The sequence below is a fragment of the Tamandua tetradactyla genome, chromosome 1 (genome assembly GCF_023851605.1).
Source record: "Tamandua tetradactyla isolate mTamTet1 chromosome 1, mTamTet1.pri, whole genome shotgun sequence".
NCBI lineage: Eukaryota > Metazoa > Chordata > Mammalia > Pilosa > Myrmecophagidae > Tamandua > Tamandua tetradactyla.
This window is the reverse complement of record NC_135327.1, coordinates 121,338,917-121,352,795: the sequence shown is the minus strand read 5'-3', so window position 1 is coordinate 121,352,795 and position 13,879 is coordinate 121,338,917. Positions and strand designations below refer to the sequence as shown.

The window sequence follows — 13,879 nt, the reverse complement described above, 5'->3', positions numbered from 1 at the left end:
GGACTTCAATAATAGGATTAAGATCCATCCTGAATGAGATTACACCTTAACTGAAGTAGTCTCATCAAAAGGTCCTATTTACAATGGGTTCACATCCACACAAATGGGTGTTTTTCAAGGGGTATATTCAGCTTCAAATCACCACACTCCACCCTCTGGACCTCCAAAAGACATGTTCTTTCCACATGCAAAATATGTTCATTACATTACAATATCCCAAGCCTTAAATCATTTCAGAAACTATGCTTAGTACAAAGTCTCATGGAAATTGCACTGCAGCACAAATTCCCCTCCATCTGTGGACCTGTGAAACCTAGAGAACAAGCTATCTTCTTCCAATATACAAAGGAGGGACAGTCATAGGGTAAGCACTTCCATTACCATAGGGAGAAATTGGAAGAAAAACAGGGTTCATTGGTCCCAAATAATTCCATAACCCTGTGAAGAATACTCAGATTTCAAGGTCTGGAAGTTATCTATGGAATGATGTTTTGTCCTCTAGACCTGCTGGAGCAGCAGCCCCACCATTTCTGAGTGCTTGCAAAGCGGCTATACTTTCCCTGAACATTGGGTGAAGATTCCACTCTCCTCAAGCACTGGGATGATGGCCAGACTCTCTGAAATCTTTGGGGCATCTGAGAAAACTGAAGTGGCAGCACTCTCACTGCACAATAAGGCAGAAGGCCCACCCTCTCCATACAGGCATACATATCCTTCCCAGACATGCATGTGAGTCCAGTGTCTTGGCCTGAGAATATGATATAGGTCCAGACCTCAGCTTCCATGGTCCTGCTCTTGAAGTGATTTTTCCTTCCATCTGTCACTTTTCTGTCTCTTTTAGTCCAGGCTGGCAGTGCTTCCATTCATACAGATTTCACAAAATTGGTTTTGTACATCGTACACAGGGGGTCCATATCATTGGACAAAAGAACTTTCTTTTCTTTTGTCTTCCTGGATAACTACACATCTAATACTGACTTGCACTGAAATGGCTGACTGGATCTATATTCAGTTAAACCTTCACATTGGAGCATTATGCTCTGGGGACTCATCTTCTAGAAGCTTAGAATTCTCTAAAGCAATTTCTGATTTCTTTGTGCCCTGGAGTTCAGTTCTTAGCTTATCCCTTTCCTCTCTCATTTTACCATAAGCTGCAAGGAGAAAATAGGCTGCACTTTCAACACATAACTTGGAAATCTTCTCAGTTAAATATCCAAGTTCATCACTTTCAAATTCTACCTTCCATCTGACACCAGAACTCAGTTTCACTAAGTTCTCTGCCACTTTAAAAGAAGGATCACCTTTCTTCCAGTTTCCTATAACACATTTATCATTTTCTTCTGAGGCCTCATCAGAAGGACCTTTAGAATATATATATTTCCATCCACAGTCTCTTCAAAGAGTTCTAAGCTATTTCTATCAAGCGCCTCATAATTTTTCCAGCCTCTACCCATTACTTAATTCCAAAGCTGTTTCCATATTTTTGGTATTTGCAATAGCAGCTCCTCACTCTCTTGGAACCAAAATCTGTTTTAGTTTCCTAGGCCGCTGAAAGCAAATACCATGAAATGATTCCAACTGAACAATGGGAAGGATATTCCATGTTCATGGATTAGAAGACTACATTTAGACTACAATTAATAGTACTATTTTCATATTCTTCCGTCAATTGTAACAAAGGAATCATAATGCAGAGTGTCAACAACAGTAGGGTACATTGGAATGGCTTTATACATGATTTTCTTGTATAACTTCTCTAATTATAAATAAAAATAATTTTTTAAATAGAAACAATTTTTTGTTTTTTAAATAAAAACAAATTTCTGATTCATGCAATAACAGACATGAATCTTGAAGACATTATGTCGAGTGAAATTAAAAAGACACAAAAGGACTGTATGATCTCATAAATATGAAATAATTAGAATAAGCAAATTAATAGATTCAGAAATAGAGTACAGGTTGCCAGGAACTAGGGTGGTAGGGAATGGAGAGTTAATGTTTCAATGGCACAGAGCTGCTTGCCGTGTAGTATGATGAAAAGTATTGGTAATTAACGGTGGTGACAGTAGCACAACAATGTGAATGTAATTAACATATTTGAATTTGGTTAAAAAGGGAAATTTTAAGTTGTACTTCTTTTAGTAGAATAATTAAAAAAAACAAAACATACGACTATACAATGCAATCAGTGAACCCTAAAGTAAAGTATGGAGTATAGTTAATAGTATAATTAAATTATCTTGTTTCATCAATTTTAACAAAGGTACCACATTAATACAAAGTGTCAATAACAGGGAAAACCCTGGGGGTGGGGGTACATAGGAACAGTGTATTTTCTGCATGATATTTCTGTAAATCTATAGCTTCTCTAACAAAAGAAAAACATTAAGTCAGAGGCAAGATCACTTTTTCAGGGGAATTGCAGAGATTAATCCTATTATCAAAAATTTGTGACATGACCAATGATTCCTATCTCCATTCAATTCCTCAGTATGGTCAGTACACAAAGCAATGCTAACTTCAACTGCATTTTCCAATCCCCACAGTGGCCTCTGTACTAAAACCAAATAAGAAAATTCCTGATCCCAGATCTGCAGTTCCCTTGCTTCTGCTCACTTGAACTGCCAAAAACAGTTTGCTTCTACCTGGCAAGGGTAATAGTTTGTTAACTCTCTGCTTTTATGCCACAGTCTAGTTCTTTGGAAACTTGACAACCTTTATTTCCTCCCAGGACATGATTTAATACATTTTACAACCTTGAGTTGATCAGCCCCAGAAAATAGTAAGTGGCAATACCCTAGTCACCTTGGTAAAGGAATAGGCATAACATAAATCTTAAAGAGATGAAAGACTTCATTCTCTGGTAAGTCCCAAAGGGGGTGAAGGATTCCAATGTTAAGGATGTGACAGAGAACTCCCTCAAATGGAAAACAAGTTTTCTGTGCACAATACAAACGGAATCTTTTTGGGTTTTGGAAGGAGGTTTAGACATTATTTTTGTGTCCTCTAACCAAGTTACAGGTAACACAGAAATCTGCCCAGAGCAGAGTACGAGAACAGTATCCAGCTGGTCCAATCTGCAACAGAAGCTGCCCTGTCAGTTGGTCTGATAGCCGTATTTGATCCAATAGTATTCAAGATAAAGCAAGCCAACATTGTATGAGGAAACTCTGCTAAGCCTCGAAAGTAGAGTCACAGCAGTGACCCTGGAATTTTGGGGTGATTCATGTTACCATTAGCAGGTAACTCTTCTTTTTGAATGATAGCTCCTGGTTTAATTCTGAAGTCAAACATCTGATTATGGAGTCAGGTAAGGATGCAACCTGGGCTTGTCTTTCATGAAATGGTTGTGATCAGATCCACAAGTGATAAAACTAGTTTGCCCTAAAACACTCTAGGATGTGTATATAAAGTAACAGGCCTTACAGGTCACAAAGATTATTTAAGTGAGCTGCTCATTTGAAACATGGAAGCACAGACTTTTTATATATTTATAGGAAGCATTTAAAAACTTGTTGAATGAGGGATGAACACATGAACTAAAAGATTCCTACTAAATAGGCAATCATATACTTTTCGGAAGTAATTTTCACCAGATACTGGGCATCATTGATAATATTTATTTTAAAGAGCACTTTTTATTGTAACAAATATAAAGTCATTGGAGTTTTACAAATTGTCAAAAATGCTTTAAGTACAAAAAAAATACAGTAGTAAAATGAAAGTTATGCTGTATTATCTGGTACATATGTAAGAATGTCAGCATGCACAACATATGCCAGAAAAGCTCATGCATTATTGGAAACGAAGAAAGAAGACATAACTGCTATATTGTCTGATTACAAATTCATTGCCTCAGTCAATTTTCTTTCTTCAGGGATACCATTTACCTGCAATGTTTAAAGAACGAATGGGCATGAGTTAGTCAGGGTTTAGACATTTTCAGATTTTAAGCAAAAAAAAAAAAAAAAAATGACGGCAAGGAGAAATTTTTTTATCTCCTTTGCTTAATTTAAAACAATGATTTTGCATTATATCTGTGATTTGGTTTTAAAATAAGAAAAGGAAAATTCTAAATGAGTCTTCTCTTTCTTGTTTTGCATTTCTCAGTAAACAGAAAGAATGGTCCTGACTGTGGGATGTATGACTGTACCTTTTAATCATGGCTTTTAAAGAAACATCATGTGGGTTGGAAGGGCAGAGAAAATGAGAAAACCTGAAGGGGCATCAAACCTAATGGCTTGGGCCTAGTCCAAAAAGTATCGCTATTGTCAGTTTGTGAGTGGTTAATTATCCCAGCTAGGGCCTAAGTCCGGGATTATAACATTAGTCCACTTAAACTTTTGATGAGAATTTACAAGAAAATAACTAAATAAAACAGAAACTTCAAAATCTACTCTCTCTGGAAGAATTCCATATAGGAGGCTCTAAATAAATTATTTGCTATCCAAAAGACAGCCCCTGTGTCTACACCAACTTCATAAAAAAACTGACACTAGTGTAGTGCTTTGAGGTACCTGGAAAAAGGAAATTACTGTTTCATGATAATGAGGCACAAATGTGGTCGTCTCTTTGTGGTAAGAGGGTAACCAGAGTGGAGGAACAGAAAAGCTGTTATACCCATGAAAACACATCGTGGGTATTTTCCCATACGCAATGAGCACGGGAATTATATAGTGAATCCAGTTACACACTGACAGACAGAACAGAGTAACTTAGAAATTGAGGGGTGGGAGAGAACATTGTTTTTATTTGTTTGTTTTCATTTAAGCAGGTAGAGTGGGAATAAGGAATGCAAACCTATACATTAAGCTCTTCTCTCCAAAAGACATACATTTATTTTAAATTTATCAGCGCTAGGAACACAGCAATCTATCATAATTATTCTTAAAAATGGTACGCTGGTCTTTCTCCCTTTAGCCCATAACTGCTTTGCGGATTCACTCAAAAGCCAAACAAAACAAAACAAATGAGGGGAGATAAAGCACATTAGTTAATAATGTGCTGTAAATCGCAGAGAAATACAAGAAAACAAGCAGGTACAAGGCTACAGTGTTAACTAAAAAAGAAATCAAAGCTTTCTTGACTCAAGTAAAATGCCTGCTCTCCAAACCCTGTTGAAAACTAATTTAGAAAAATGGGCTGAAAAACCTAAAATCCCCCTAGGGAGGCTTTTTGGCTCTTATCACATTTGTTCAGGTGCAAATTGTCCTAGTATTTAGAAGCGTTCCTTATTACTAAGAGTGCAGTATGTTAGCAAGTCTACTTGCTAAAATCCATGTCTATAAAATAAATCCTTCTCAAGTTTCATTTCCCTTAATGATATAAAATTCGGATTTTCAAAACCATAAAAGAAATACTATTTTTCTAGAAATTTACTCTCTTCTACTCACTCTATGCTTGAGGTAATTAAGAGTCAGAAACAAGAAATCTTACAAGGGACAGAAATCTCTGAAATAATGTGGAAGAAGTTCCAGCATTTCCTTTGTAGAACTAATCTGTTAATTTTTTCCCTCTTCCTAAAAACAGCCATGAAATTAGTAGCACTAGATATTCATTTATTTTTTCACTCCGTAGGCAACACATATTTACAACAAAGTTTGTTCCTCATCAAACTACTGAACTGATGAAGGAACAGTAGCATCCCCACATCATTATATTGAACACTTTTATTGAAACACGTTAGCATTTAATTAAAACAAGTAACCAAAATTGTAGAGGGAAATTCTGATAAATGTTATCTCATAATTAAAATCTGAGGAACAACTTTTTTATACTTGCCTCAAATCTTTGAAAAGTTGTCAAACGAAAATCTCCTTAAATTCCCGAAAGCATTAACAGAGAAGATAAATTTTGAATGCAAACTTTCAATAAATTTCTATATGTCCCTCAAGTTTTTAAGAGTTGTACTTAGTAGCTTTCCTACTACAATGCTACCATTCATACACAGAATTCCACGTTCACCTTACATTTTCAAAACTTCTCTTGCCTTTCCAAAAGAGCTACAAAGGCATTATTGGTTGCCTGGCAATTAGAACCATGAATCAACCACTAATTAGAAGACAATCATGAATAAGTTATCTACTTGGTACTGAAATGAATGAAATAATTGGCTGTGGAAAATTTTTAGGGACACTTGAAAGAAATAAACTTAAAGAAAGCAAGTCTTAGGGAGAGAGAATAGTCCAGAGGGAATTGTCCGCCATCTTGTTGTCACTGGTCATGTTATACAGCTTTCTAAAGCAGCTTTAAAACCAGGCCAACCATTTCTCATTTATCCCCCTGAAGCCTCAGTGATTAGTCACAATGGTTTCCCTTTGTAAGAGTCAGTTTCAAGCTGCTCACTTACTGAGACAAATCCTGGATGCATCCAAGCTAAGAGTCTTTCAAACCAAGGTAAAGAATAGGCAGCTTCACTGAAGGAAGGGGATTTTATTCAGTCTCCCTTAATTAGACAGGACCTCCATGGATGTTTTTGCTCTAAGATCATTTACCCTGTGTTCAATACTCTGGTGCTAATCTAGACAATAATCTAAGCTATTATTCTGAGGTTCTAACTTTGATTAAGGAATGACACAACTGTTTTGCCTTAGTGGGTGAAGTAAAAGCTTCACAAATTATATAGCACTATAATTATCTTTTTAATCTATTAGCTTCTTCCATCCATAAACATCAACCTAATATTTTTAGTACTTACCTGCAGTCTGCTGCTGGGGGATCTGAGTCTGATGTGGCAAGTTCCTGGAAATGATTAACATTTTGGGGTAAAATTGTGTATGTTTACATATATGTAAAAAAATCAAACATATTAGAATGAAAAATTTTATAGCTGGAAAGGACCCCAGAAATCACATAATCCAGCACAACATCTCCTCCCCACTCAAGAGTTTATGGATGAGGAAACTGATTTCTAGTAATAACAATATTTGATAAGTAATAACAATCAATGGGGCTCTTACTAATACTATGCTCTAAAATATCTCACAATAACCCTAGGAGGTACATACTATTTTCTCATTTTTTAGATGAGGAAATAGTCTTAGAGGTCGGAGGCTACCTAGCCAGAAAGTAATGGCTAAAAATTTGAACACAGTTCCTACAGGGCTTTTGTTCTTAATCTTTACACTTTCAGACTCAGGTCTAGAACCCCCACGCACCTACATGCACACGAAGAACAACATAAATAACTGCCTTCCTTCACCATTCCAAACCTGTGCTCCTCCATTTGCAACCTGGGAATGACACTGGCACCTACCCAGCTGCACTAGTCCAAATGCATAAGTCACCCCTGACCCTTCCCTCTCCTTTGGACCTCATATCCAATCACTTGGGAACTCCTGATCATTCTCCTCATTTTCTTTCGAATCTGTCTGTTTTGTCTCCACCTCCATTGCTACTAACATGCTTGAGGTTTTCATTTTTCTGACTTGGATCACTGCAAGTGGTCTGACTTTTTTCCTCATTCCCATTTTTGCTCCCTTATAACCCACTCTAAACACTGCTGTCAGAATGATCTTTCTAAGATATAAATCTGATTATGTCATTCACATACTTAAATGATTTCCAATATTTCCTTCCTTATACTTAAACCTGCAAAATAAGTACCAGGTTTTCTAGCTTGGACTAGAAGCCCATCAATAGATTTTGACTTTACATGAATCCTTCCCTGGCTGCTGGAAAAGGAACAACCAAACCAACCAACCACTACAATCTCCTGCACCCAACCAGCTTCCATTTGTCCTTTAAACTTAATTCAAAATTTGTTCATAGTAGACACATATTGTCCTTAGAATTAAATAAATTCCACAAGGAAAATCATTTAATATGTTATCTTTTTATTTTTAATTAAAAAATACATCTCAAGTACTATTTCTTCACCTCCTCCTTCCCCTAAGCATCCCCAATTAGGTTACCATTTCACATGCTTTCATACACTTGCTGACTGTCATTGTTTTTCTCCCTGCATTACCCCAAAGTATCTTAACAACAAAACCATCCTATTTTGTTTTGTATTCCTGGTAGTTAAGCATGCAAAGAAATGTCTTTGAATGAATACATGCAAGTGAAGACACTTACAAAAACTTAAATAATACACGTGTTTATTAACATGCACAGAGACCCATTTAGTTCCAAATTTGATATTAAAATGAGTTTATGAAAATATATATACTTTAGGTTATAATATGAAAGAAACTCTAATCGTCAACCCCTTGATATAGAGTGGGGCTTGATCCAAGCCTGGGATTTTCAAAGTTTTCTGGTGCTCTTCACTAGCAGAACTCTTTTTAATTAAAACCCTAAGCATAACTGTGATATACAAAAGGGATGAATGTAAGGTGGCCATGGTTGAAACAAGGGAACCAGGCATCCAGCCTGCTTTGCTTCTTTTGCTCCAAAAAAATGATAGCCCCTAATGCATTTCTAAGAAACCTCCAAGAAACAGAGTTTGAAAACCACTGATCAGAATCATTTCAACCAGACAAATATCAGGTTTCAAATACAACAATCTTAAGTGGAAAGCAATTCATGCTAGTTCAATACTGTTTAAACTCTAAAATTAATTTACAGGAATGTTAATGATATCAAGTGATTTTTAAAATATTTTCAGTTCCATTTAAAATGCATTTTTAAGGAGATAACAGAATCAATTCTAACTCAATTTGTAGGAAGTTACTTAATAATTCATCCTGATAATTATGTTTCTTTTACTATTGCCTTTCAACCCTATTTATTATCCTTATGTGGTCTGAGAGTATTTCTTTTGGTTTATTTGTTTGTTCTTTCTGTATTCCACACAATGTATTTATATTGGTTTTGATTATGAAAGTAAAAGGATTAATTTAAAAAACCACAAAGAGGAAATAAGTGCTATATTTAAAGATGGGAAAGCTGACTTTTACTACATAAGTCAAAATATAATTTTATAGGTATTTGGGGGGAGCCTAAGTTTTATTTCAACCACTCAGATAAAACCAATTGTGGTCTCTTCTATTAAAAACTGATATAGTCCCTCCCTCCCTGAGCCACACATACACATACACACAGGCATACACATCTCATCCTCTATTATCTCCAGATCTACCTAGTCTATTAATTAAGTCAATTTGACAAAATAAAAATTAGCAAAGAGGATAAAGAAAGCCCAGAATGCAGTGCTCTGACATAAGCACTGGTTAGTTAACAAAGACGCAGGTTTTCAAAAGCCTTAGATCAAGGGTACCCAAAATTTAAAATCTGTATGAGGATGTGGTAATTGGAATCCCCTCTCCAGTCGGCCCTCCCCACCTTCCCTTATGTGGCACATAGTCTAAAGATCCCTGTTCAAAGTCAGTCTGCTGTCCTGTCATTTCTTCTCTAGCTTCCACTTTTTCCCATCCTGTTTCACTGCTAAACTTTCTAAATAGCAATGAGCGAGCCTGGATTTGAGGAGAAATGGTTGGTTGAAAAAGTGTGACATACAAACTTAGCAAGTGGAGAAGATGTGTGAGAAAGCAACTTTATATACTGAATTGGTTTAGGGATTAAAAAATATTTGCAGAGAATGTTCCAGCTGGCTAAGTCTGAACAAAGTTCTCACATAACTTCAATTGAAAGTTAGATGAATTATATCAAAAGTGCTTATGTGTGCAAAAAGGCATACAACCAAAAAATATGCTGAGATCCAACTTTCCCAGAGTCTCCAAGGTGTACACACACAGCTCTGTTTTTGTGACTATCCAAACATGTGACTACATGTGACCCAGTGAGTATAAGAGGGTTAATATATCTGTGTGACACACATACAAATGTAAAATAAATGTATCCATGCATATATCTATATAAACCCACATACACAGATATATATACATTGACAAATGTATGTACATATGCTTGTGTACATATGTGTTTGTGCATGTGTGTACGTGTGTGTATACATATTTTTTCTGCACCATGTTGCGTGATCTAATAGATGGAAAATATTTCCATGTGTCTCGTGAAAACATGTCTCTCTATTTTGGTACCACAAATGTCAACAAATATGAATTAGATCAAACTAACTTTTGTTTTGAAATACTGACTCTTTTATAGGTTGCGTCATCTTTGTAATATAAATACAGAGATAGCTATATTAAAATAATTCCTACACTTGAAAAAATACATATATCTGTGTGATGGGCATATCTGAAGTTGTATATTCTACTTAAGAGTTGAAGGGAGGCACCTCAGAAGACCACTGCTTAAGGTATACTGGAAAAATGCCTGCCACTAACTGCTAGAGTTACGAAGCAGAGAATGTGTTAAGAAAGTAGGAGCATTCCCATGTTTGGTAAAAGCAGGCTGCAAAAGGTGATAACACAAGAGAGTGGGGGATTGACTTCAAACAGAGGCACTTCTTATAATCCTCCAAAGAAAAGACCTTTATAAAGTCATAAAACTGTTTACAATAATTACTTTATTAATAGGTAAACTGAAAGATTACTATGCATAAACTGCACTATGTAGAGATGAGATTTAAGAAAACTGTAATTCTCTAATTATGTGTTAATTATTTTCTAATTTTACCACCATTAATTCCATGCATTTAAATAGAAAATTGTGTAGCTTTGCCATTACACAAACTTTATTCTTTAAGAAAACAAAGGCAATAATTTGAAAATTAATTAGTGAGTGACTTGGAGGGGTACACAATTATTTATTATTTGTACACCTGTTTTAAGGTAATTTGATATTCTTAGATACCCTGCAGAGTAAATCTATGGCACGGTTGATGATTATGAGCTGATTATATTCCAACTCGCTTGAAGACTCAAAAGCTTACAGGTTAAGGAATTTGCCTAAAGCCCCAGAATCTGTGCCAGAGTTGAAAGTAAATGACTTTAGTTTAGTTATATGGAATACAAATACTTTTCTTTTGAATTAGTATGCAGTAATTTAACAATAAGTAATATACATTTGAAATTTCCCAATTATTTTGTCAAAACGGATACAGTCTTGAATTTTCTACAACTTTAATTTTCTATAAACATGCTAATTTGGACCCTATAACTACTTTTACTAAGGAATCAGGTCATTATTTGGATTTAGAAAGAAAGAGTAAAAGAAAGAACAATCACAAAGCAGTCAAAAACATCGCCATGACTTTTTCAAAAGCCTCAATTTTAACTAAAAGCATGTGGATAAAGACATGGAACATGAAAAAGAAATGAGAGACATTTATTTAATTTTTGTTTTTTGCCCCATTTGTTTAAAGGCAAAACCAAGCCTACCAGATTTCAAGTTGAAGCACTGTAAACCTATAGATTCAAAACCCATAAAAAAGATATTGTATCTATCACTTTCAGTGTGTAAAGTGTAAAATTAAAAAATAAAAATATCAATGGCTCTGAAATAGCCTTGGCTGCTTGACACTTCTTGTCAACAGGGAACCATTATCTTGGTCCCCTGAAACAAGTTCTACAACTGATATTAACTTTTATTTAAGCCTAATTTTTAAATTATGGAATTTTACCATAATGTTAGTTTTGGTAAAGAGAAGAAAATGGAAAAATACTTTAAATAAAAGCTAAAATAATTTGTTACTAAATACATTTAATTAGGACACATTAATTCTACGTTCATATTTGTTAATTTACAAAAGATTAGGCATAACCTGCTTCCTGTTTTAAGGGAGACGCAATTATTTTGGATTAGATGTTATGTTCAGTATAATGAATATGGAAAATTTTTGTATAGCCAATTAAAATATTCCTAGAAAATATGTGGGCCACTTCCCCCTATTACTCATTACATAAGAGTAATGCCTCTGAAGATGCCTCACAATCAGGAGAAACTATTCTTTTAATTTTGGCATAAGAAAAGCAAAATGAGGGGGTAGATCTACCTACTAAAACCACATTAAAAATTTAAGAATAAATTATTTTTTATAAAATCAAATATTTGAGATCCTCCCTCCAGTCAATTCCCCTTTTCCCAAGCATAAAATTGCAAAATTACTACAATTTCTCAGCGGTTTTAGTATTTCAAAATTTAGCCTTTCTCTCTTTCTATTCAGGCATGCAGTGTTCTCATCAGCACTCATCTCTCCACTTGTTAGCACCATTTTCCTCAGACAGTTTAAGGAGGAAAAATCCAGAGGCTGATAAGCACAAATCCACAAACAGCTCCAAAATCCAAGGCAAGAATAATGCATGTGCATTCCCCTTCTCTCACATCTCCATACATACTCCTCAGTACAAGTTACTCTCCTTTCTAAGCTCTATGCCAAAGGAGTGTGGGTAACAAACCACAGCCCCAACAGAAATACAAGAGGGTCTCCCCTTCCCTATCTGAAACTGAAGTTGTTTAGTTATTTAAATCAGGGATTCTCAACCTTTTTTCCTGCCCCATAACACATACTCCCACCAGGCTCCAAATGCCAGAAGCAGGGGCACTAGGATCTGTTTTGAAAAAGCTCCACAGGCGATTCTGATTTGTAACCTGGTTTGGGAACAATGGCTGGGACTGGAAAAATTATCCCTCAACCTTCTTTGCTCTTTCCACATTCCTTTTAGGTCCTAAAATTGTGTTACTTGAAATATAATTTTTTTTTGTATCAGTCAAATGTGTAATATTTTCTTGATTCTTTCATCACAAACATATCCCCCAATCACAATGATTGTTGGGGCAGAGATAATTTACTTTAAGAATTGCTCTACATGATGGTTTCCAGAAATGAATTGTAATAAACGAGGGGACTACCTATATAGGGAAAAAACTGTCCTACTATTAATGGTTGTTAAAAATGTATTCTTCGAGTGTCAAAGATAATTGATTAAGTACAAATGCAGAAAGTCTGACTGAAGTAGGGGCTGATGGATATTCTACAAAATATCTGTCCAGTTATCAAAGTCATGGGAAATAAGGGAAATCTGAGAAACTGTCCCAGACCAAGGGCAACGAGACAATTAAATGCAATGTCGTATCCTAGATTGAATGGACTCTGGACTAGAACAAAGACATTAGTGGAAAAAGCAGTGATATCTGAAAAAAGTCTGGAGTTTAGTTAACAGCAATGTACCAATGTTGCTTTTTGAGTTGTGGACAAATGTACCATGGTAATGTTAAGATGTTAACAACAGGAGAAATTGGTGAGATGTATACCAGAACACTCGGTATTATTTTTGCAAGTTTTCCATACTTGTAAAATCGTTTCAAAGTAAAATGTTTATTAAGAAAATAAATTAGCAAAGATCATGCAAAACCAATGCTAACTTTTTATACTATGTGATCATTTCAACAGCCTCACAACTTATATCTCTCTGTAATCTGAAAAGAAAAAAGAACACTGTTCTAAATGAAAATCTTCCTTTCTGAGCCTGGGCCAGTCTCCCAGTTGTGTTCCAGTTTTCTTTCCACCATCATCTCTTTAAATTCCTTGCTTGAATCCAGGATCAGAGATACATCTGAGGTCAATGACTAAATTATTTATCCCTGATTAGTTACCAGGATAGGTAAATAATCTAATTTCAGTTCTGACCTAACTTAGCTTCGTCTTTTATCAGTCTCTTGATTTTTAGCATTTGCAAATGATTAAATATTTTTATTGTGTAATTTATGGTGCCAGTTTGGAGTTCTGTGAAGCATTCGACTGAAAAGAAAATATTACTATATCATTGATAAATAACTGTAACAGCCCCTCATTTCACAATTGTTATGAGTTCTTTATACCTTTGGGGTGGATTGACTTGTTTAGAAAAACAAACCAGTTTCCATGCAGCTTTGAAAGGAAGATTTGAACTTTCTTGAGTCTCCTTTAGAATCCAAAATTAAACTTTAGCTATTCCTTATGCCTGAGTATTTCAGGAGTCAAGTCGCAAGAATAAAATTCTGGTAGCTAGCCAAAATGTTTATTGAATGA

General features: G+C 35.3%; 1 protein-coding gene across 5 annotated transcripts in view; it reads right to left on the bottom strand.

Annotated features, from left to right (window-relative positions):
- Positions 1-3,609: 3,609 nt before the first annotated feature.
- SGCE (sarcoglycan epsilon) overlaps positions 3,610-13,879 on the bottom strand; it is an 82,023-nt gene continuing 71,753 nt past the window's right edge. For 4 of the 5 annotated variants that reach the window (XM_077123604.1, XM_077123621.1, XM_077123641.1 and 1 more), the window contains 2 exons: positions 6,701-6,744; positions 3,610-3,893 (listed from right to left, as the gene is read on the bottom strand). In XM_077123604.1, coding sequence (XP_076979719.1) covers positions 3,877-3,893; positions 6,701-6,744 — 61 coding nt within the window. In that variant the 3' untranslated portion in view covers positions 3,610-3,876. The remainder of the gene's footprint in view (positions 3,894-6,700; positions 6,745-13,879) is intronic. The other variant, XM_077123630.1, reaches the window with a different exon arrangement.